At 42.8% G+C, this 24051-nt stretch overlaps 1 protein-coding gene across 10 annotated transcripts in view; it reads right to left on the bottom strand.

The window, feature by feature from the left end:
* Positions 1-24051, bottom strand: part of ARMC2 (armadillo repeat containing 2) — a 191335-nt gene that overhangs the window by 83138 nt on the left and 84146 nt on the right. For all 10 annotated transcript variants that reach the window (XM_073675823.1, XM_073675817.1, XM_073675826.1 and 7 more), the window contains 3 exons: positions 23389-23557; positions 13593-13752; positions 5961-6025 (listed from right to left, as the gene is read on the bottom strand). In XM_073675823.1, coding sequence (XP_073531924.1) covers positions 5961-6025; positions 13593-13752; positions 23389-23557 — 394 coding nt within the window. The remainder of the gene's footprint in view (positions 1-5960; positions 6026-13592; positions 13753-23388; positions 23558-24051) is intronic.

The raw sequence follows: 24051 nt of genomic DNA, 5'->3' as shown, positions 1-24051 counted from the left end.
GGTATAGATGGTCTAATACAATGAGTCCCACACACTGCTAGAAGGCCAAATATTTTTTCAGAGCTAGATGCAGAAAAAAATTATATTCAATTTGCAACCTGATGGAGGTCAGTATAGATGGACTAATAGAATGATGCTATGCCCAAAAGATTTTACTTCACTAGGTGCAGTAAAAAAATTGGTATTCTATACACAGGTGGTATATCTTGCAACACAGATAGGCTACTCCACTGACTAACACACTCTGCAATAGGCCAAAAAGGATTAGCTTTGCTAGATTCAGCCAAATGCTGTGAAAAAAACTTGCACAGCACTGGCACAGACCTGCCTGGCAAAAACTGATAGGAACTCATGTAACCTAGTCCTGAAAAGGACTCCAATTACAATTAGTCTTTACTCCCACAACCTATCTATTTAAGAGCACAGACCTGCCTGATAAAAGTCGTAGGAAATGCTGTAACCTAGTCCTTAAAAGGACTGCAATCACAACTCTTCCCTACTCCCAAGCTATCTGTAGATTTGTGCGAAAATTGGCTTGAAATTAACAAGGTATAGCGCACACAGCAACAGCGGTGCCGTCTAACACGCAGCTGCAGCAGTGAGAAAATGGTGGCGACGGGGAAAATGGCTTGGTCTTATAGGGCAAGGACATGTGACATACACTGCCAATGACACATGCCCTTGCTTGTGTGAAAAAAAGCACTTCGCTCCGTGTGTGCGCTGCTGATAGGCTGACAGATTGCACCTCCCCACTGTAAATGCGGGAAAGAGAAAAAAAAATGGAGATCTTCATTGTTCCTGCAGAGATCCATCCCCTGCCCCTCCCCCCGCCCCGCTGTACACTCAAACTGCGTATTAACATTAATTTTCATCATTACTGAGAAAAAAATCCAGTTATGATTTTGGTGCACGAACAGTTATCGAACATAACCTCGAACAGCCGAATTTTTCTCAAATTGTTCGTGTTCGCCGACCGGCTCGAACACCGCCCAAAACAGCTCGAATTTGAGATTGGCGAACAGTTCGAGTAGAACAACGCTCATCTCTAGTAAACATGTGTATAACAAAAAATGTGTAATTGCAATTATTTTCTGGGAGAAATACTTCATGTTCTGGAATAATTTCAAGGGTGCCAACACTTTCAGCAATGACTGTATGCAAGTGTAGGATGTATGGGGTTTCTTTCTATGATTAAAAACAACTGTCAGCACCGTCAGTAGTGGGAATCAGTTGAGTTGACATCACATAACAATGTGGGTTAACCCATTAGACACCACAGTCAATACAAACAATTGTACACAAGAGCTTAGATAAAAGGGCCTGAATTTTGACACCCCATTGGCAGCCCTCACAACCGATCACAATGTGTTGTTACGGATTCCATAACAAAGATCTTGTTAGGCTGTCTTTTAAAAAAAAAAAACGTGTTTTTTTTTTCTACCTTAACTGATCAAAAGTGAACAAATATATGTATTTAGATTTACCAAAAGGAGGAAACCCAACAGGTCCCATAACAGAACAATAAAATCTGTCCAAATTACTATTTTTCTTTCCTAAGCAGAAGCTTAGACGCTAATCTGAACCCAGCCGCTAGGATGCACCTATTAGGGCGCAGTCAGCCTCATTAACACGGCCGAGTGCTATGTGAGGTTTCATCGGATAGCACTCGGCCCAATGTTATTCTATGGAGCAGTGCAGATCTGCAATTATTTTCTCATGCCGATTCGCCGTGTGAAAACAATCACAGCATGCTGAGAGTGCATCCGATGATCAGAACACGTGCACTCATACAAGTCTAAGGGTGAGTGTGATAAATCGGACTGCACTCGGATGTTATCTGAGCACAGTCCGATTACCGTGCACAAAGACAATAGAGAAGATGGAGAAATTAAGTTCTCCCTCTTCTCCACACCTGTGCTGTGATTATCTCATGGAGAGAATCGGATCACACTAAGGCGACACTTAGCTCACACTATGACAGTTTGATAAGAGTGACAATTGCATAATTGTCCCGATTGTCTTGCATGAGGGAAGCTACGCAAGTGTGACCCCGGCTTTAGAGTAAGTGTGCACTAACGCCACATATTTGTTTGTTTTTACATAATGAGCAATATCATTTATTAAAATTGCAGTAGAGAACGTGAACATTGAAATAGCAGGCAAACAATACTGATGTTTAAAAATCAAGATACTGGACTACGACGGGTTAAAATGCAAACTAACACTGAAGATGCCGCGGACATTCGGTAATTTTGGAGTTTCGGACATTGGATGTCTACTACGTCTTAACGGAGGCAGCTTTTAGGTAATCTATTAGGCAATTCTGTCTTTTTTATCTCCCAAAACAAAGTTATCACTTTTTTCCTGTTTCAAACTAAGTCAATAGCCTTGAGAAGTGGTTTTGCATGCATCAATTTGGGTTTTAGATAATGAACAGGAAACTTAAAAAAAAACAAATGAGTATTGAGGATTGCCGAGTTCTTGCGGTCTCAGTGGTGTACTCACGACACACAGCACTCTACTGGCCACAAAACACTACCCAGTGTTCAGCCATTGGCTTCTGTTTTTAGCACAGAGTTCCAGGAGCCTTAGCAACACTGCAGCAATGTAAAGCCTCTCCCACAGTCTTAAGTCGTCGTACATTGCTCTTGACTGTCTCTTCAAAGTGCTCACCGCAACAAAAAGAACTCATTTAGCAAACACAAGCCTGCCGAGATACCACTGTAGTAGAGATATGGCAAACTGGCATGGAGAATGACCAGTGGCCTCACAATTATCAATTACTGGGGAAGAACACTTCATAATAAATAATAATGTGATGGTGATAGGACTATAGAATTATATAAAGATCTGTGGCACAGTTACAGGAAAATGTCATGCAGACATAATAAAAAAATATCTGGTGTTTAGCCAAATTATATTCTGAAATAAGTACTAACTTAACCTTTTTAGGATGTAATCTTAGACATGTTTCCTACCTTCTTTTTTTCTACAATTTTAGCTGTCTTAACAAAAATGCTTGATTTTGTGATTTAAAAAGGTATTCCCATCTCCAAGATCCTATCCCAATCTGTAGTAGGTGTAATAATATTAGCATATACCTCCAATTAGAAATGAAGTATAGTTCTCCTGTCACTTACCACATGTGCAGGGCATTGCAGTAGCTTAGATATCCATGGTAATGACCGCTCATATAGTGACGGTTAGTTACCACATTTTTCGGACTATAAGACGCACTTTTTTTCTTCCAAAATTTTGGAGGAAAGTGTGTGGGGGGGGTGTCTTCTAGTCTGAATGTGTATAGTCCGAATGGTGTTGCTATGGCTGTGGATGGGGGGGCAGAGGCATCAGCGGAGGAGTGGGGCACAGGAGACAGGAGCCACCTGCTGCAGCCAACACTGTGCCCGCTGCTAAAGAAAATGAATATTCACTGCTCCCCACGCCCATGAGAATATTCATTCTCCTTAATAGCATGCACAGTGTCAGCCGAGTGTGGGCTCGGCTATCACATGCGACCACTATTAAAGAGCATGAATATTTACTACTCCCTGCTCCCATGGGCGTGGGGAGTAGTGAATATTCAAGCTCTTTAATAGCGGGCACACGTGATCACTGAGCCGTTGCAGGAAGCCGCGGCTCTAGCTGACACTGTGCATGCTATTAAGGAGAACAAATAGTCACTACTCCCCACGCCAATAGTCCCGGCGTGGAGAGCAGTGACTATTCCGGCAGCTCATCCCGGCGTGTGAGGGCGCATGGCAGTGATGTCATGCACTGCTCACAGTGAGATCAGCTGCTGGAAGAAGAACAGGACGCAGCGCTGGAGCAGAGGGAAGGAAGGCGAGTAGAATCCTTTATCTTTTTGTGTGCAGCATGATGGGGATGGGGGTGCCATGCATACCAGGATGGGGGAGCCATGCATTCCAGGATGGGGATGAGCGGTCTCATGCATACCAGGATGGGGATGAGGGGTGCCATGCATACCAGGATGGGGATGAGGGGTGCCATGCATAACAGGATGGGGATGAGGGGTGCCATGCATAACAGGATAGGGATGAGGGGTGCCATGCATACCAGGATGGGGAGTGGGGTGCCATGCATACCAGGATGGGGAGTGGGGTGCCATGCATACCAGGATGGGGAGTGGGGTGCCATGCATACCAGGATGGGGAGTGGGGTGCCATGCATACCAGGATGGGGATTGAATGCCATGCATACCAGGATGGTGATGGGGGCCACGTATCACAGGAGGGGTAGGGGGCATATATACCAGGATGGGGGATATTAGTACAGAATTGGGGGACATTACCCCTATAACAGTGTCAGGAGCAGACCCCCCCCCTCCCCCATGACAGTGCATCATGACCACATTTTTTGCTTACATTTTTTTTTTCTATTTTCCTCCTAAAACCTAGGTGCGTCTTATGGTTCGGTGTGCGTTTTATGGTCCGAAAAATATTGTAGTTAGCTGTTACTGATCGTAAGCATGGATACCTAAGCTACTGCAATGCCCTGCACATGGGGTAAGTGACATAGCGACTCAGAAGAACTATACTACATTTCTAATTGGAAATTTCTAATATTATTATTATTAGACCTACTACATATTGGGATAGGATCTTGAATATGGGAATACCACTTTAACTTGTTCTTTCACAGCATGGTTTAAAGGATATTTTTCATATAGCATTTTCTTTTAGGGCATATTAACAGAGGCAACACTGGAACGGCAGGAGAGAAGTAATGGCCGAGCTCTGACGCTGTTTTCACAGACATATGAATTCCACTAAGGATGATTTTATTATTTTAAGATAAAGCACACCTCAGCCCTACAAAAAGGAAATGCAGACTTATTTTTGTACAAATCACTTATTAATGCTTGCCCTACAGAATTTATAGAAATGCATATCACAGGATCCAGATAGCTTTTTACAATGGCATATTAAAACATCCAATAACAAGACTGATTGTTATGTAATGTGACCTTTTCTACACTGACTTATCTAGTTCAGAAAAAAAGGATTGTCATGTTAAAAGGAATCTGTCACAAGGTTTTTACTATAAAATATAATAGCAGCATGATGTAGGGCAGAGAGCCTGATTCCAGCGATTTATCACTTACTGGGCTGCTTGCTGCAGTTTTGATATAATCTCTGTTTTCTCTGCTGGAGATGTAGCAGTGGTCAGAATGCTGAGTTGTGTATAACCCTGTCCACACCCCTGATTGGCAGCTTCCTGTATACAAAGGACATAGTCAGCAAGCTGCTAATCAGTGGAGGGGACGGGGTTACCAAATTAGCTGGACTGCCTGGCACACAACACCTAGTCTTCTAGTGATAATCTCCTGCTGATAAAACATGAATTGTATTGAAACTACAGCAAGTGACACATCCCTAGAATCAGGCTCTCTGCCTCTACATTAAGATTCAGATTGAAAAGCAAAAACCACATTCTCGATCCTTATTTCCTCAACATCAGCTGCTGAGAGTCAGGACACCCCATACATATTAATTAGTAGGCTGTTCTTTTTCCAGTTTCCAGAGCTCCACTACAATTTCACAATGACGTTTTGCAATCAATGAGCATATAAAACTAAAAAGAGATGGTGCTCGCTACATCAGCACAACCAAGAACACAGCATTGCAAGGCTGCACACATATATCAGTATATTGTGCTGAACACTGGTGCTACACCCTAATGAATATAGTACTGCAGATTGGGGTTCTTTAGAAATCTTTCTTTTCAAGCATTCTTTTAGCGTATATCACATAAAATTAAAAATGTCTTTTTCAAATAGGAAACTGGAATAAAAGTAAATTTTCCCTGGTGATATCAGTGGTAGGCATGGATAAAGTATAGAAAACTTTTTCTTACACCCCTTGAATCAACAAATATGTCAGTTGCAGCAAATGACAATAGTTTCAAGAATCAATAGTTCAATTACATGGTTTCTGTTTTACCTTTGCTTAAGGCCGTCTTGGATTCATTTGGAGATGGAGATGTGCTCTTCTTTTCACCAATACCCCTAAACAGTTGATAGTAGAGTTAATTTCAATATGCTTCTTCATATTTCATTTTAAGGTTAAGTCTGACATATCATTCTAAATAGATTAACAAGTATATTGATCTTTGATCAATAATTTACATTTATACATGTAAAAAACACCTCCTAAAAAATGAAATAAATGTACAGGTGACTGTATTGCACTAGCATACAAACAGACAAACATTACAGCACTTTAAGAGCGCTAAGATATACCGTATGTAGACTTTAAATATATTAATTCTGAATTTCATTACTGCATTATAGACCAGAGTTACAAATTTGAATACTTCAAATTCAGCATTAGTATCTTTTTTGATTCAAGCCTCCAACAAAGCAGTCATAGATTATTAAGCTGCCGCTCTTTCAATGCTAATGAAATAACTCTGCTGGTTCTATCATGATCTACACAGCAAAGCTAACGTGTCAGCTGCTGAAGAGAGTAAGTGTCGGCTTACTTTGTTTGTTCCTATGGTCAGTGTGAGTAAAATCTAAAATAAAATATTTATATTTTTGGATATTATAAGATAAGGACACCACCTTTTTTAAGGTATGTATTGTTCCAGATATAGAAAAATAGAAAAAAAAATAATATTATGATCTAACTATCTATTTATCTATATATGCACACGTTTATTTCTGTTAATGATTTCTGTACATACAAAAAATAAACCTTTTATTACCACTAGAGGTCTGTCTTTCCAACTATGAGCTTTAGCAATGAGTTTATGGATTTAAACATTTCTAAACTGTGAAAGGCTGTGTGCACACGATGCGTTTTTAATGCGTTTCCGCGGCGTTTCTGCAGCTGCGGAAACGCATTAAAAACGCATGGTAGAAGGGCAGCAATGTTCCCCAATGGAAATCTGCTTGTGCTGTGCCCATGATGCAGATTTTTCCGCAGCGTAAACGCGATCAAAAATCCGCAGCATGTCCATTAATTTTGCGGAAACGCTGCTTTTTCGCCGCCATTGACTTGCATTAGACCGCATGGAATCCGCATCACTGTATATGTAGATGCGCATTCCATGCGTTCTAATGTGCGGATGGTACCCAGGTCTAGAGGAGAGGAGACTCTCATCCAGACCCAGGTACCATTAAAAAAAAAGAATAAAATAAAAAATATATATATACTCACCTTCTGGCGTCTCGCGCTGCTTCCTCCTGGCTTCCCGGGCACTTCGCGATTGAATGAAGGACCTACGCTGACGTCAGAGTCATGTGACGGGTCACGTGACGCTGACGTCGGCAGGTCCTTCAGTATTACACTGCCAGCAGCCGGGACGGAGGGAAGCAGGACACCGGGGGCCATCAGAGGGTAAAGTATATATTTATTTTTTTATTTTTTGACTTTCACACACTATATAAATCCATGCCGGTTGCATGGATTTATATAGTGTGAAGTTGACAAGCACTTTCCAAGTGATGCTAAAATCGCTTGGAAATCGCTTGTCAACCCGCATGCAGAAATGAAAGTGAAGAACGCTTCACTTCCGCATGTCCCTGGCAGGAAAACGCATGTACAATCCGCATGTACAATCCGCATGTCCCTGGCAGGAAAAACGCATGTACAATCAGCATGTACAATCCGCATGTACAATCCGCATGCGTTTTTTCCTGCCAGGGAGATGCAGAAACGCTCAGGAAAAAATCCAGAGCATTTCAGCATCGTGTGCACATACCCAAACTGTAAACGGACTGTTAACAAAAGTAAATGTTTTAATATTGTTTTTCTGAACTGTAGACTAGAGTTGAATGGTGCATGACCAATACGTACATGCAAACTTCCATATGTGATTAAAGAGAACCTGTCAGCATGATTTTGTAATGTAAAGACATGGCTGTAATGGTGCTGTAATACTGATTACATTGGTACCTTCCCAACCAGGCGATTTTCCGTTTTCGTTTCCCCCCCCCTCTTTATTCCAAGAGCCATAACTTCTTTATTTTTCTGTCGACAGTCATATGAAGACTTGATTTTTTGTGGGACGAGTTGTACATTTGAATGACACCATCCATTTTATCATGTAATGTACTGGAAAGCGGAAAAAAAATTCCAAGTGAGGTGAAATAGCGAAAAAAGTGCAATTCCACAATTGTTTATTATTTATTTATTTACTGCATTCATTTTACGGTAAAAATGACCTGGTAATATGATTCTCCAGGTCAGTACGAGTACGCAGATACCAAACATGTATTTTATTTAAATGTTGAAAAACAAAATCCTGAAATTTGTAAAAAAAACTATTTTTGCTTGTGTCGTCATTTTTGGAGAGCCGTAACATTTTCAATTTTTGAAAAATGGATCTATGTGAATGCTTTGTTTTTTGTGGCCCAAGTCAATGTTTTCATTGATATCATTTTGGGTTAGATACGATGTTTTGATCGCCTGTTATTGCATTTCTTTGTGTTGTTGTGGAGGCCAAAAAACTGCAATTCTGCCATTTTGATTTTTTTATCGTTACAACGCTTAGTTATCAGATTTATTTTATATTTTAATATAATCAGACTTTTACGAACACAGCAATACCAAATATGTCTCTTTTAATTTTATTTTGTTTCTTAATTTTTAATGAGGGAAAAGGGGGACGATTTGAACTTTTATATATTTTTATTTTTCACATCACAGGGGCGTCGATGGGAGTATGGAATGATGCGTCGCACCCCTTCCCCCCGCCGGCGTGCATTAAATACCACTGTCAGAGATTGACAATGGCATTTAAGAGCTCCGCTCCACCTGCGGCAGTTAGATGCAGATGATGGCTACATAATACAGCCATCATCTGCCAGGAAAGATGTGGCCTAGGCTATGCCAGGAAAGATGCTCTGGTACACCATATTCCAGGGAGCCGGAATATGCCGTACCAGCAGATCATATGTCAGTAAGGGGTTTTTAACCATTAGAAGTTTTCTGCTAATTAGATTTGGGTGCACAGGGGCTGGACTGTACACTGGGTCTTCTCCTATCTGTGTGATTTCTGGGTCCCTCTGCATGCTGCCGGTCTATGAATGACAGGTCACCACTGTTTGACTTCACCTCTTCAAACAGAGAAGGCAGGTCACTATAAAATCAGTGACCTGTCATTCAAACAGAGGAGGCAGGCCAGTCATAGAGCGGCAGCATGCAGAAGGGTCGGGGAATCACAGACAGGGAGGAGAAGACCCAGTGTACAATCCAGCCCCTGTGCACCCAAATCTAATTAGGAGAAAACATGAAATGGTTATTATAGAAGAACAGCAACAAAGCGGATTACTTCACCAAAGGTATCAATTTTATCAGTATTAGGGTATGTTCACACGTTGAGTTTTTGCTGCAGTGGTTTCTTTGATGCTTTTTTTCATGCAAATTAAAAATTATGTTTTTTTTTACAGTACTTGGAAAATCTATGAGATTTGTGAAATCTCATGCATATGATTGCTTTTTTTCCTGACTGAATTGGAAAACTGCTACTTTTTTTTAAAACTGCAGCATGTCAATTCTTTCAGTGTTTTGGTGCATTTTGGTGCGTTTTTTCACCATAGAAAGCAATGAGAATGTGCAAAAACGCAACCATGCCATTTTGCTGTTTTTTTGGTGAATGAAACTAACTTTATTAAACATGTACTGTAGACAAATGACACATGTAATCTGCACCAAAAATACAGCAAATAAAGTAGCAAAACCTACTTTTTGTAAGCAGCTTTTTTACTGTCAAGAGAGCAGGTTTTAGCTGCAGAAAAAAATGCTGCTAAAAAGTAACGTGTGAACATAGGCTTACAGCGCCATTACAGCCATTTCTTTACTTAACATTACAAAATCGTGCTGACAGATTCTCTTTAACATTGCATTGCAAAACTACTGGTATTAGTCACATTCACACGTTCAGTATTTGGTCAGTATATTACCTCAGTATTTATAAGCCAAAACCAGGAGTGGAACAATCAGAGGAAAAGTATAATAGAAACACGTCACCACTTCTGGATTTATCACCCACTCCTGGTTTTGGCTTATAAATACTGATGCAAAATACCGACCAAATACTGAACGTGTTCTTAATATGAGGCTTTTCTCCTGAAATCAAGGGGGTAGAACAAAGAGGTCGATTCATTTAGATTGGCATTGTGCAAACCAGTATTAAAGGAGCTGTTCACTACTAGGACAACCCCTTCTTCAACTACTTGTTTGGCCCCTATAAAATAAAAAAAACAAACACTCACCTCCCGTGCCGGCGCTGTTCCAGCGGTGTCAGCACTCACGGTCCTGGAGCTCTAGTGCGTGTTGGGCTAAGTGCCCACGACGCAGAAATGCTGCAGATTTTTTCCGCTTCTCCCTGGCAGGAAAAACGCATGCGGATTTTACATGCGTTTTTCCCGCCAGGTAGAATCGTTTGTCAAGCGTTTTTGCCTGCATTTCCGCATGCGGGTTATCAAGCGCTTTTCCAAGCGATTTTAGCATCACTTGGAAAAATGCTTGACAACTTAGTCACACTATATAAATCCATGCAGCCGGCATGTTTTTTTATAGTGTGACCAAGTAAATAGTTAAAAAAAAAAAAAAGAATAAGAATGGTAAAAAATAAAGATTATACTTACCTTCTGATGGGCCTCGGTCTTTTCTCCGCTGCGTCCGGTCTCTTGTACAGCCCGCGGTGGTGTGAAAGGACCTTTCATGACGTCATTTAGTCATGTGACAGGTCACGCGACCGCTGACATCAGCGGTCGCGTGACCTGTCACATGACTAAATAACATCATGGAAGGTCCTTTTAGACCATCGTGAGCCACCCAACACACCGGACGCATCGCTATGGAGACCGGGGGGCCATCGGAAGGTAAGTATAATCTTTATTTTTTATTTTAAATTCTTTTTTTAACAGGTACCATGGTACCCGGGTCTGGAGGAGAGTCTCTTCTTCTCCACACCCGGGTACCATCCGCACATTGAATCGCTTAATATCCGCATGTGCACATGTAGTGGTGCGGATATTATGCGATTCAATGCAAGTCAATGGCGGCCATTACGCTGCGTGTCCGCAAAATTAATGGACATGCTGCGTATTTTTCCGCAATAACTTGCAGCGGAAATTCCGCGGCAAAAATGCTTGAAAAACGCATAGTTGGCACGCAGCCTCATTACACGTGGTGCCCGGCGTTCAATAATCGCTGACGTCATTGTCCTCGCCTACGAACAGATTGAATATGAAGAGGAAGTCAGAGATCAGCTGCAGCCCAGACTTCCTCTTCATGTTCAATCCATATAGGTGGGGACAGTAACGCCAGCGCTGATTGGATGCCGGGCACCACATGTCATAACACTGCACTAGAGCTCCTCGACCACGAGTGCCGACACCGCTGGAACAGCGTCGGCACGGGAGGTGAGTATAGGCTCTTTTATTTTATTGGGGCCAAACATTTAGTTCAAGAAGAAGTTGTCCTAGTAGTGGACAACGCCTTAATGAAGGGGCTTTCTGGAGTGTGATGAATCTAATTCATTAAGATACGTAAGCCACTTAATGAATTAAGCACATCTGTTAACAGGTGTGCGTTGCTGCCTGAAATGTACTCCAATCGAGGCAAAACTTTTCAAGAATTTCATGTGCAAGCATAACCACAGCATGTCAATGTCCCACCCATTCTACACATATATTAGTGTAGCTGGCCAAGACTAGAATGAAAACGCAAAATGTAATGTTCTTCGGTGTTTTATAATGGGAGGGTCAAAAGGGGAGATGAGTTGTACTGAATGAGAAATAGAGAAAGTGGGGAATTTTCACTTTCTAAAGATAATACTGTGAATTATTATTGTACGATCAATATGGGGGGGAAGTGTGACCATAAAATAAGCTATTCTTTATAGACCAGCGGATCGGGTATATTAAAGGGGTTGTCCACTACAAGGACAACCCCTTCTTGATCTAAATGTTTGCCTCCGATAAAATAAAAAAGCTTATACTCACCTCCTGTGCCGGCACTCGCGGTCCTGGGACTCCCGTGTGGTTGTTATGACACATGAGCCACACGCCCAATCAGTGCTGGGTCACTGTCTCCGCCTTCTGTTGAATTGAACATGAAGAGAAAGTCCGGGCTGCTGCAGCTCTCTGACATCCTCTTCCTGTTCAATTTGCACGAAGGCGGAGACAGTGACCCAGCACTGATTGGGCGTCTGGTTCATGTGTCATAACAGCCGCACGAGAGAAATTCTCAATTCATGAGTAACATCTGCCTTCAGTGAATACAGATTTCCCCATTACTGAGATAGGAGAGGACAGTTGGTGCTCAAATTTCTATGGAGAACTGTAACTGTTGTTTCAGGAGAACTTGCAGTAGTAGAATGTTTTTGTCTACCTCAAACTCCTCCCCCCTTCTCCATAGAATTGTAAAAGCACTAACATCTCCTATCTCTGTACAGTGAACACATGTTTTCACTAAATACAGATCTTACCCCTGAATTGAGAGTGCAAGATCAGATCAGGAGGAGAAAGAAGATTTTTCTCATGAGATACATTGCAAAGTTGCTTATATGTTATGTGTCCTATTGATTTATGAAATAACAATTAAAACGATGATTACTCTTTAAAGGCAAACTGTCAGGAATCTTTGCTCCCAAAACTTGAGCTGGCTTCATTGAAATATTAGCAAGCAGATCAAATACACCGCACGTTACAGCCCAGCATCCATTGGGAAAGCGCGCATCAATCAGGGGGATGCGCGTCACTGGGTCACACCTGGCTGCAGCCGGAACTTTACGTGACATCAGCGGATGTCATCTGTGGCTGATAGCGCCGCTCACAGGCAAGAATAACAACACAAGGTAGTTACAAAAACACTTCTTTCCACTTTTTAAATCAATGGGGGCATTATATATAATAGTGGACAACTTCTTTAATGAAGGGGCGTTGTGGAGTAAAATGCCCCTACTTCACGCTATTTAATAAATTAGAGGCATCTTACTAGTGTCGTGCGCGTCTGTCAGAGATGTGCTCCAGTCAGGGACAAGTACATTTTTTTACTAAATTTATGCCTCTAAAGTAATGCAAGTTTTCATGAATTAGACAGGCAAGCTTAGCCATGTCCCATCCAAACCAAGCTACTCTCATTTTGGCGACGCTGTCCATTACTGGCGGAAAACACCAAAAGCCACAATATTTTGAAGCAACTTCTTGTTGCACAAGAATGCTGCGATTCTTTAAGGTGTTTTATACCAGAATTCTGAAAAAAATACCTTAGTGAATCAGGCCCATATAGTTTTCATTATGTTTTACCAATTTTTCACAATAAAATCATTCTTTGTCTGCAGCCAGAACTTTTTTTCATTTTTCTATTGATGGAGCTGTGTCATTTTTTTTTGCTGGAGGGAGTTCCCTCTCGCTAACCACTAAGATCTGCTGTCACTATTTACCATGGGATCTATCAGGTTAATGGCCAGGATTAGAGATTTCTCTGATCCCAACTATTACAGTTGTCGATCACCGTAGGGATCCTGCGATGAAGAGTACAACATGAGATAAAAATATCAAGTACCAAGTACAACTGTCAGAATAGTAAAACACTAATAATTTGTAGAACACAAACCAGCTCTTGTTATTTTGTGGGTTCGATGGCTCTTCAGCTCTTCCTTGTGCTTCTAGGTTAACATAAATATTGTAGTCAAGGTTATTTAGGTAAAGGGAAGTTGTGTCTTCTTCAGAGGGATCCTCCTTCATAAATTGTGTTGAGATGTTCAAATTCTTTCCTGTATGGGTAAATATTAAAACATTTCTTAGAATAACCACTTACCAAGTCAACTACGTTAACCCCATGCATGGTAGGTGAGGGCTGTATTATATAGCCGACACCCGCCTGGAGCTGTCACTACTAGAGTTTGCTTCAGTTATGTTAGTTTAACCCCTTAGATGTTATGTTTTTATAGTGCCTGTGGCATCTAAGTGGTTAGACAAAAGGGTGAGTCCTGACCAGAGCTTTAAGATGAACAACCTGGACTTTAGAATGATGCATTGTAGCAAATTTGTGCTACTGATGAATTTAGCTCAAGTTGCCTAACAGGGGATTAACTAGAAAGATATAAGACTCATAAGAATCATTTTATTTGTCCTTCCCCCTGGGATTGGTAAGGGTTACAGTTACTTCAAAGTGGCTAAAAAAAGAGAACTGTATGGTGCATAGTCCTAATTCGGTATGGAATATGCAGCAGGGGACATACATTAAGGGGAATCTGTCAGCAGGTTTTTGCTACCTCTGGGAGCAGCCTGATGTAGGCAAAGAGACCCTGAATCCAACTATGTATTACTTAGATTACTGGGTGCAGCAGTTCTTAGATTTAGTACTGCAGCAGAGCTGAGAAAGAGTCAGACCAGGGCTCATGGGCTGCTGTAGTCCAAGCAATGATTATCACAAGATAATTAAATCTTCAGTCTAAATAAACAACAGCACCCCTAGCTCATGCTGTCCTCAGATTAGATAGCAAAAACCTGCTGACAGACTCCCTTTAAGGACATGGTTGTTCTCACTCACACTCCTTACAACAGTTGCAGTGAGCCAGTGTAAAGAGCTGTATCAGTCAACCCCTGTGTAGAAGAGTTAGGAATTTGTTCCAGCCTGCAGAGCAGAAAGAATTCAGGACTGCTGTGGAACTCTAAAGCAGCTGGACTACTAGGCTGTGGCCAAATGTGTTGTACTATCAGGGCCTGTACGGCTAATCAGAAGCACCTCAGCAAAGGCACAGAGACACAGAAACTCTATGCACATGGCCAGCGTCAGGACCTGAAGTTCCTGATGTGTCAGAGAGGGCCACAGGCTCCCTGCGCTCTAGGGCCTGGTCATAATTGCAACTGCTCTAATGTGATCCCTATAGCTTACACCCCTTTTGCCTGGCATGGATACAATTGCATACATTTCTTGGCTGAGAGCAGGACTAGCTCTGTACAGGTTTGCAGCCTGTAAACAAGAGTGTTTTAATTCACTGAACAAAAGATCTTGAAAAATGTAATGAGCAAAAATAATGCCCTTCTCAAAGAGTTTCAAATCACAGTATAGTGTAGTGATTAAATATTCAGTAAGTGCACTTTAAGACAGACTGCAGGTTGTATCTCACTCTCTAAAGCTGGTCATCAGACATGATTGTATCTGTTGTAATGCAGCAGCTTGCATGTCTGAGGGGGGGTGTTCTAGCTGACCACGTACCTCCCCTTCAGGTGACTGATCACACGACTCTGACATCATCACAGGTCCTGTGCGCACAGAAGATATATATATCCGGGTGGTTGTGAAACACAGGAAGGCAAGAGACCTGATCCCTGTGTCTGGGACACCATTAGCCCTGGAAGGCACGTGGCCTGGAGACCACGTCTGGTGACCCTTAAACCCCAGCTTTGGCAGAACGAAGCTGAAAGAAGCAGCTAAGACCCGGCAAAGGTAAAAGCGGTGTTTTATATGGACATTGATGTTGTACCTTGCTGAAGTCTGTATCTGAAGCCAAGCGGGCATAGCTGCCACTGAAAAGGCTCTAGGATATTACATGTGTAACATTCCTGCGAGCCATTGAGATGGACTATGTTATAAGCAGTTTATGATGTGTAATAAACTGCTGGACTTCAGATTACCGGAAACATTGCATGTGTGCTTTAATTGACCCGGTGAAGTGAGTGCCCCTCAACGTGATCATTAGCGCTGCCTCACAATTGGTTAGAGAATGCAGGTAACTGCAGCCTGGTTGCAAGGGGTAACGGCACAGGACGACGAACCTGGTTTGCTGTGGCTCGGTGGGGCCACGAAGATTAAAGCATCTGGCTGTAACTCGGCGGGGTTACGAAAATTGTCGTCACACTCAAACCTGGTTTGCTGTGGCTCGACGGGGCCACGAAGATTAAAGCATCTGGCTGTAACTCGGCGGGGGTTACGAAAATTGTCATCGCACTCAAACCTGGTTTGCTGTGGCTTGGTGGGGCCACGAAATTTTTTTCCAGGGAGAGTGGTGTGAGGAGCGTACTGCGATGGCTATGAATGGAGCAGTATCCCCAGATGGAATGGAGAAGGGGTTAGATGACCGGCTGCAAACGCTCTTCAGCAAAATAGAGTATCCTGAAGAAATGCAGGAGCTGATAAAGATGGCTGTGAAGGGAGCAGCAAATGAGACTGAAGCTATTGAGCGATTAAAGTGCCTGTCAAAATTGCAGCAGCAGGTATTTGAGAAACGAGAACAGGACATGGTTCAGGAATGGCAGGAGCTGTTGGCCCCTTACAGAATGGTGGCAGCGGACCATTCCTTGAGTTCTCCTGTGGCGCCGGTACTATCCCAGAGTGCCCAGGGAGGTAAGAGATGTTGTGAACTGGGTCCTAAGACTTTTGCGGGTTTTTTTTTTTAGAGTAGCCCCTACAGGTGTGGTTGTCCAAAAGGTGGCGGAGTCTCAAACGGGGGTGGAGCATACAAAACCAGAATTGGTTACTGGTCGTGTGTTGGAACCGCCTAAAAATGACAATTCGCCCGTTGATAACTGGGTAGCTCCAGTAGAAGGGGTTGACATCAAAGTGGGAGGTGACTTGAAGGTCCACAACACCATGGGGAGTGACACAGACCCCACAGCGGACGGTGACACTACAAAAGTAGAAAGAGAGTTCATCCAGGAAGAGTTAAATGAGGTGAGAAAGTCCCACTCTCGTCGTCGAAGGCGCAAGGGCCACAAAAAAGTTGCTCTTGTAGCCTTTTCTGAAAGGGTAAATAAAGAAAATGCAATGCTGTGTGTCGTTATTCCAAGTGTGGATCCTCCTTTAGAAACAGAGGAGATCAGGATCGAAGAGGAGGTGGCCAATCATGACCAAGAGCTGGAGCCTGTCAGGCAGCAGTATCAGAGTGACGTGCAGCAACTAAGGAAAAACATGGAGAACGTGTCCCAGGACCAGCTGAGCGTGGAGTCTGAACGGCAGAAAATAAACCAGTTTGTGAGGAACTTGCAGCGAGAACTGGAGGAAAGCAGTGAGGAAATCAACCAATGGAAGGAAATGTTCCAGAAAAGTAAAGAGGACCTCCGCAAAACCAAGGAGGAGGTTTTGCAGTTGAAGCTTGAGAAAGAGGAGTCTAAAGATGAGCTGAATGAGATGAAAAATCGTTTCTCCCTGGTGCAGTCACAGCTGATGCAGGAGAAGCAAAGGCTGGACGAGGGTCTACACCAGCGGGATAGGGAGCTATCCGCCTTAAAAGGGGCGCTGAAGGACGAAGTTTCTGGACGTGATCAAGACCTAGAACAACTGCGCGAACAGTTCACCGGGAGCTTCGTGAATCCAAGAAGGAGTATGATGAACACAATAGGGAACTGCAACAAACCAAGAGAGACTATGAGGATCTCCTCAAGGTTAAGAAAAAACTAGAGGATGATAAGGCTGATGCAGAGCACATGTGCCAAGTGATTGAGACCACTCTACAGGACACCCGTGATGAGAATGATGATCTCTGCAGAAAGATCCTAGGTCTGGAAGCTCAGGTGAAGGAGATGAAGACGTTCTGTGATGATCTCCAGAGGGCAGAGACGTGCCTTAAGGATAGAATCGGCAGGATGGAAGCTGAGTGGAAAAAGATGGAGGAGTCTATCGGAGAAGCCACAGACCTGCGTCAGGAGTTTGCCACTGGAGAAGGGAGGTATGAAATAAATACCACCTCGAATAATGCGAGCTTGGATGATACAGTGGATGTAAGAGCCAAGATCAAGGAGCTCAAGGAGACGCTACAGGCCCATTTGAAGCAAGAGAAACTTGAGAGACTGGCTGTCGAGAGCCGAGTGGGCCCATTGGAGACAGAGAGGTCTGAGAGAACTCTGCTGATAATGGAGCAGTTGAAGCAGGAAGAGCTTCAGAGATGGGCTGCTGAGAGGCGAGTAGCTGAGCTAGAGGAAAAAGTTTTCGAGCTCAAGGGTCACCTGGCAAAGTACCATTTAGTGAACGAGGCCTCCTTGGAGAAGGAAAAGGGCAAACAAGTTGCGCTTAAACCTTTATACCATGAGAAGGTGGACTTGAGGAGAGCTGAGAGTGTTAAAAGAAGATAAGTATGGAATGGAAGTTGTGAAGTTGAGAATTCTTGAGTTCATAGCTGTGAGTCAGCTCAGGGGAAGCATACAGGGTGAAGAAGCTGAAAGTCAGTTGTCGCTGAAACCTGATGATCGTTTGGAGACCACTGGTGAGACAGAAATGTCTCGGTACAAGTGCCTCATAGATGTACCCGAAGATTTGAGAGAAGAATGCACCAGAGAGTCAGTGCATGAAGAGTTTAAGAAGGCTGTGGGAGCCTGTAAGATGTACTCAACCTCAAACGCTAAACAGCTGGTGGTCCTGTCCACAACCGAAGTCACAGTGAAGAGGGTGGCTGTCCTAAGTGACATGCACTGGCGATGTGTTCGCATGAAGCGGATAGTCCGGTTGAAGACGGAACAAGCCATTAGACAACTGGAGCTTATAAGAAAAGCTCAAAGTCTGCGGGAAGAAGTCATCCGGGTGCCTCATGCTCTGGTAAGAAAGCTCATTGGGAGAAATGGCCAAGCCATGCAAATGATGGTAAAGAAGTCTGGTGTGATGAAAGTAAGCAGTCCACGTGATCATCAGGACTGGATACCGGATGAAAACGGCATGGTGTCATTCTCCGAAGTAGGAACGGAAGAAAATCTTGCATGTATACGAATGCTGATGGAGTACCAAGTGACCTACCTCCGAGAGGTAGAACAGTTGAATCTCGCCAGACTGTGAATGGAAAGACAGCGTCGCCTGAGCAGCAGAAGATGGCAGCCGTCTATAAATTGTGAGACCAGACAGAGAAAGGGCCCTCCAAATAATAGAACGGCTACAGCAAAAGTTAGAGACCTTTCAAGATGTCCTGAGGATAGTGGGCGTGGGTTTAGAGGTAGTGAGACCTCCAGTAACTCAGGTCTGAGAGGCCCATACAAATGACCCAATAGAGTATGGGACAGTACGGAGTCGGACCTGACCTTAGATACAATGGCAAGTGAGTCGCACTGCTGTATTGACCGCTTGGAGAGGGGGAGGTCTGACAAGGTTAAGACTCGGAAATGTGACTTGACGAAGTTAGTGACAATGACAGATGGTAGGTCCTTAAGGAATGGGCTAATGTTGATGACTAATGTTCCTGGAACTGAGCAGCGCAAATGTCAAGTACATGGACTCTGTGTGAACAGTGGGTTATAATGTGATTGTATAATTGTATATATCATGTGTTCAATACCATTGGCTTGAACAAGAGGGGGGGGTATGTAATGCAGCGGCTTGCATGTCTGAGGGGGTGTGTTCTAGCTGACCACGTACCTCCCCTTCAGGTGACTGATCACATGACTGTGACATCATCACAGGTCCTGTGCACACAGAAGATATATATATATCTGGGTGGTTGTGAAACACAGGAAGGCAAGAGACCTGATCCCTGTGTCTGGGACACCATTAGCCCTGGAAAGCACGTGGCCTGGAGACCACGTCTGGTGAGCCTTAAACCACAGCTTTGGCAGAACGGAGCTGAAAGAAGCAGCTAAGACCCGGCAAAGGTAAAAGCGGTGCTTTATATGGACATGGATGTTGTTACCTTGCTGAAGTCTGTATCTGAAGCCAAGAGGGCATAGCTGCCACTGAAAAGGCTCTAGGATATAATATGTGTAACATTTCTGCGAGCCACTGAGATCGACGATGTTATAAGCAGTTTATGATGTGTGATAAACTGCTGGACTTCAGATTACCGGAAACGTTGCATGTGTGCTATAATTGACACGGTGAAGTGAGTGCCCCTCAACATGATCATTAGCGCTACCTCACACTGGGGAAATTTCCTGCTCTGCATTTCCCCCTACTCTGGACTGTTGGATCACCAGGATGCCTGTTAGACCATCAGAATACAAGAATTGTAATTCATAGAACTTCCATTTTGTGAATATCCAAGAATGTAAAAACAGAATGTCCCTCGATGAACCCCAGAGTGGAGGAAAACGCATTGGGACAATAGTAAAGCAACCAATGGAAGCTGCTGCCTAGAAAAGACCTTATAAATTTAATTGCTGTAAGCAATGTTAATTTAAGCTATTAAAGAGAACATTTGTTAAAGAGGACCTTTCACAAAATGTTTCATGTTTAACTGGATACGGGATTAAATAGTGGCTGCAGAGTGGAATAATAATTTTCTTTTATTTTTATTTCACCTCTCTGTTACAGAGGTATTAGGAATCAAAGTATTTGGCACCTAATAATAATTGTTAAGTCCAAGTGGGTGTTATCAGACAGTTTTCTTGAGATTGTGTACTTCTCCCTGTATGATGCTGACCAATAAAAAGCAGCCAGCAACATTCTGGAGAGAGAATAACATGCCCCCACCATAGCTTAGAGCAGGTTTCTCCGTATGTGAGACGTTATCATACTTATGTCTGATGTGTTCAGACAATTTGTAATCGCTCTGCAGTGAGATCACGACTGTCATTATGTCTCACACAGGAGTAACCCGTCTGTTCTGGGCTACTCGTGTTTGAGATATAATTACACCCTCATCTATACAAGTTGACCACAACAGACATAAGTGTGATTACTGACACATCTCTGGATAGGCAGTGTGAGGGGGTGGGCTGTACAGCAGAGGTGACTTGATGCAAGAGAAAGAGAGTAGCTAAAAGGGTTTGCAATGTGACACACCTAAACTCAGATGTGCTGCCTCTCCTTCCAGTGAACTTATCTGAAAGATGTTAAAGGGAATCTGTCTGTAAGATCAACCCTCCTAAGTCGTCTATGTGGGCATGTACAGTGGGAACGGAAAATATTCAGACCCCTTTAAATTTTTCACTCTTTGTTTCATTGCAGCTATTTGGTAAATTCTAAAAAGTTCTTTTTTTTCTCATTAAAATACACTTTGCACCCCATCTTGACTGAAAAATACAGAAATGTAGACATTTTTGCAAATTTATTAAAAAAGAAAAACTGAAATATCATATGGTCATAAGTATTCAGACCCTTTGCTCAGACACTCATATTTAAAACACATGCTGTCAATTTCCTCGTGATCCTCCTTGAGATGGTTCTACTCCTTCATTGGAGTCCAGATGTGTTTAATTAAAATGATAGGACATGATTTGGAAAGGAACACACCTGTCTATATAAGACCTCACAGCTCACAGTGTATGTCAGACCAAATGAGAATCATGAGCTCAAAAGGAACTGCCCAAGGAGCTCAGAGACAAAATTGTGGCAAGGCACAGATCTGGCCAAGGTTACAAAATAATTTCCGCACTACTCAAGGTTCCTAAGAGCAGAGTGGCCTTCATAATCCTTAAATGGAAGAAGTTTGGGCCCACCAGAAGTCTTCCTAGACCTGGCCGTCCAGTCAAACTGAGCAATCGTGGGAGAAGAGCCTTGGTGAGAGAGGTAAAGACGAACCCCAAGATCTTTGTGGCTGAAAGTTCCACAAAGTCAACTACCACTGCAGCCCTCCACCAGTCGGGCCTTTATGGCAGAGTGGCCCGACGGAAGCCTCTCCTCAGTGGAAGACATATGAAAGCCTGCATAGAGTTTGCTCAAAAACACATGAAGGACTCCCAGACTATGAGAAATAAGATTCTCTGGTCTGATGAGACGAAGATAGAACTTTTTAGTGACAATTCTAAGCGGTATGTGTGGAGAAAACCAGGCACTGCTCAACACCTGCCCAATACAATCCCAACAGTGAAACATGGTGGTGGCAGCATCATGCTATGGGGGTGTTTTTCAGCTGCAGGGACAGGACAACTGGTTGCAATTGAAGGAAACATGAATGCGGCCAAGTACAGAGATATCCTGGATGAAAATCTCTTCCAGAGTTCTCTGGATCTCAGACTTGGCCGAAGGTTCACCTTCCAACAAGACAATGCACACAGCTAAAATAACAAAGGAATGGCTTCAGAACAACTCCATTTTTGACTGGCTCAGCCAGAGCCCTGACCTAAACCCAATTTAGCATCTCTGGAGAGCTCTGAAAACGGCTGTCCACCAACATTCACCATCCAACCTGACGGAGCTGGAGAGGATCTGCAAGGAAGAATGGCCGAGGATCCCCAAATCCAGGTGTGAAAAACTTGTTGCATCATTCCCAAGAAGACTCATGGCTGTACTTAGCTCAAAAGGGTGCTTCTACTCAATACCGAGCAAAGGGTCTGAATACTTATGACCATGTGATATTTCAGTTTTTCTTTTTTAATAAATTTACAAAAATTTCTACATTTCTGTTTCTTTTCAGTCAAGATGGGGTGCAGTTTAGGTCATAGGAAGCTGAATAAAATGATACCTTGATATCATAGAATCATAGAATGGTAGAGTTGGAAGGGACCTCCTGGGTCATCTGGTCCAACCCCCTGCTCAAAGCAGGATTCACTAAATCATCTCAGACAGATGTCTGTCCAGCCTCTGTTTGAAGGCGTCCATTGAAGGGGAACTCACCACCTCTCGTGGCAGCCTGTTCCACTCATTAATCACCCTAACTGTCAAAAAGTTTTTTCTAATATCTAATCTATGTCTCCTCCCATTTAGTTTCATCCCATTGCTTCTAGTCTTTCCTTGTGCAAATGAGAATAAAGATGATCCTTCTACAATGTGACAGCCCTTGACATATTTGTAGACAGCTATTAAGTCTCCTCTCAGTCTTCTTTTTTGCAAGCTAAACATTCCCAAATCCTGCAACCGTTCCTCATAGGACATGGTTTGCAGACCAGTCACCATTCTGGTCGCTCTTCTCTGAACTTGTTCCAGTTTGTCTATGTCTTTTTTAAAATGTGGTGCCCAAAACTGTACACAGTATTCCAGATGAGGTCTGACCAAAGAGGAGTAAAGACCGATAATGACTTCACGTGATCTAGACTGTATGCTTCTGTTAATACATCCCAGAATTGTATTTGCCTTTTTTGCTGCTGCATCACACTGTTGACTCATGTTCAGTCTATGATCTATTAGTATACCTAAGTCTTTTTCACATGTACTGTTCCTTAGCTCTATTCCTCCCAATCCAATGTCTTATTCTAGAGAAATCCACAGTTATCTTAATATGTAAATGAGCTGGTAATATCTATGGATCGAACATTAAGGGGGAAGAAGTACATGACCCCAGCGAAAACTCTGATAACTTTTTAGCCCAAGTGGATGTTAACACTTCAGGTGCCAAAAACTTTGCTTGCCAATATCTCCACACTTGAGAGGTTAAATTAGAAAAAAAAAAACACAACCTGTTTTATTCAGCTCTGCAGCCACCATTTAATTGTGTGTCCAGTTCAAATTTAGTGAAAGGTCCTCTTTAAATAATCAGATGTTCCCACACAAGGGCCATATCTTTTTCCATTGGAAAATCTATTTTTATACATTAAATAAAATACAGACATACCCTCGACTTGGTGAATTCCAGAATCAGACAAAATATTTCCATGAGATGTAGCTATCAATAAGCGTGTCCGAGTTCTACTAGGCCTTCTAGATGGCACTGCATGTGAAGGTGGCTGGGGGGCAGCTGGTGTCATTTCATCATCTGTTTCTGGAGACAGAATCTTAGGCTTCTAGAAGGTGAAATAAAATGACACACAGTGTTTAATCATTTGCATGAATATACATGGATGAACTACATTGTCTTTAAGATGCGTACAATGAATGCCGTCAGTAAAGCACTGTCTGTGCTGCCTTATCACTGTTTAAGAGAATAGGCCTGTAAAGTATATTATGAAATTGCAAGTCAAGGACAGCCATGGAGAATTCCTAATTATAGCGACAAGTATACTTGAACTTGGAGCTATCTTGAATTACTTTTGACATATTGTCACCCTAAGAGGTGTTTCCACTATCTATGTAAAGTTCTTAAACTCAACATACATTTGTGACATGCCAAACAATGATGAAATAATACCCACACGTGGAGCCCATTTTTATAAGGCTACATGGTGACGAGCTGCGTGACCCTGAAACTGCAGTATTGCATCTGATGATTTCCAATGGTCACGTGTTGCGACCTGAGGCACAGAGTTTCTAAATGTGTTGGATTTTCGGTCAATGGACG

This window comes from Phyllobates terribilis, unplaced genomic scaffold (genome assembly GCF_046119375.1).
Source record: "Phyllobates terribilis strain yellow unplaced genomic scaffold, ASM4611937v1 Scaffold_3__8_contigs__length_932513732, whole genome shotgun sequence".
Taxonomy (NCBI): Eukaryota; Metazoa; Chordata; class Amphibia; order Anura; family Dendrobatidae; genus Phyllobates; species Phyllobates terribilis.
The sequence above is the reverse complement of the archived record's forward strand: the minus strand, read 5'-3'. Positions and strand labels throughout refer to the sequence as shown.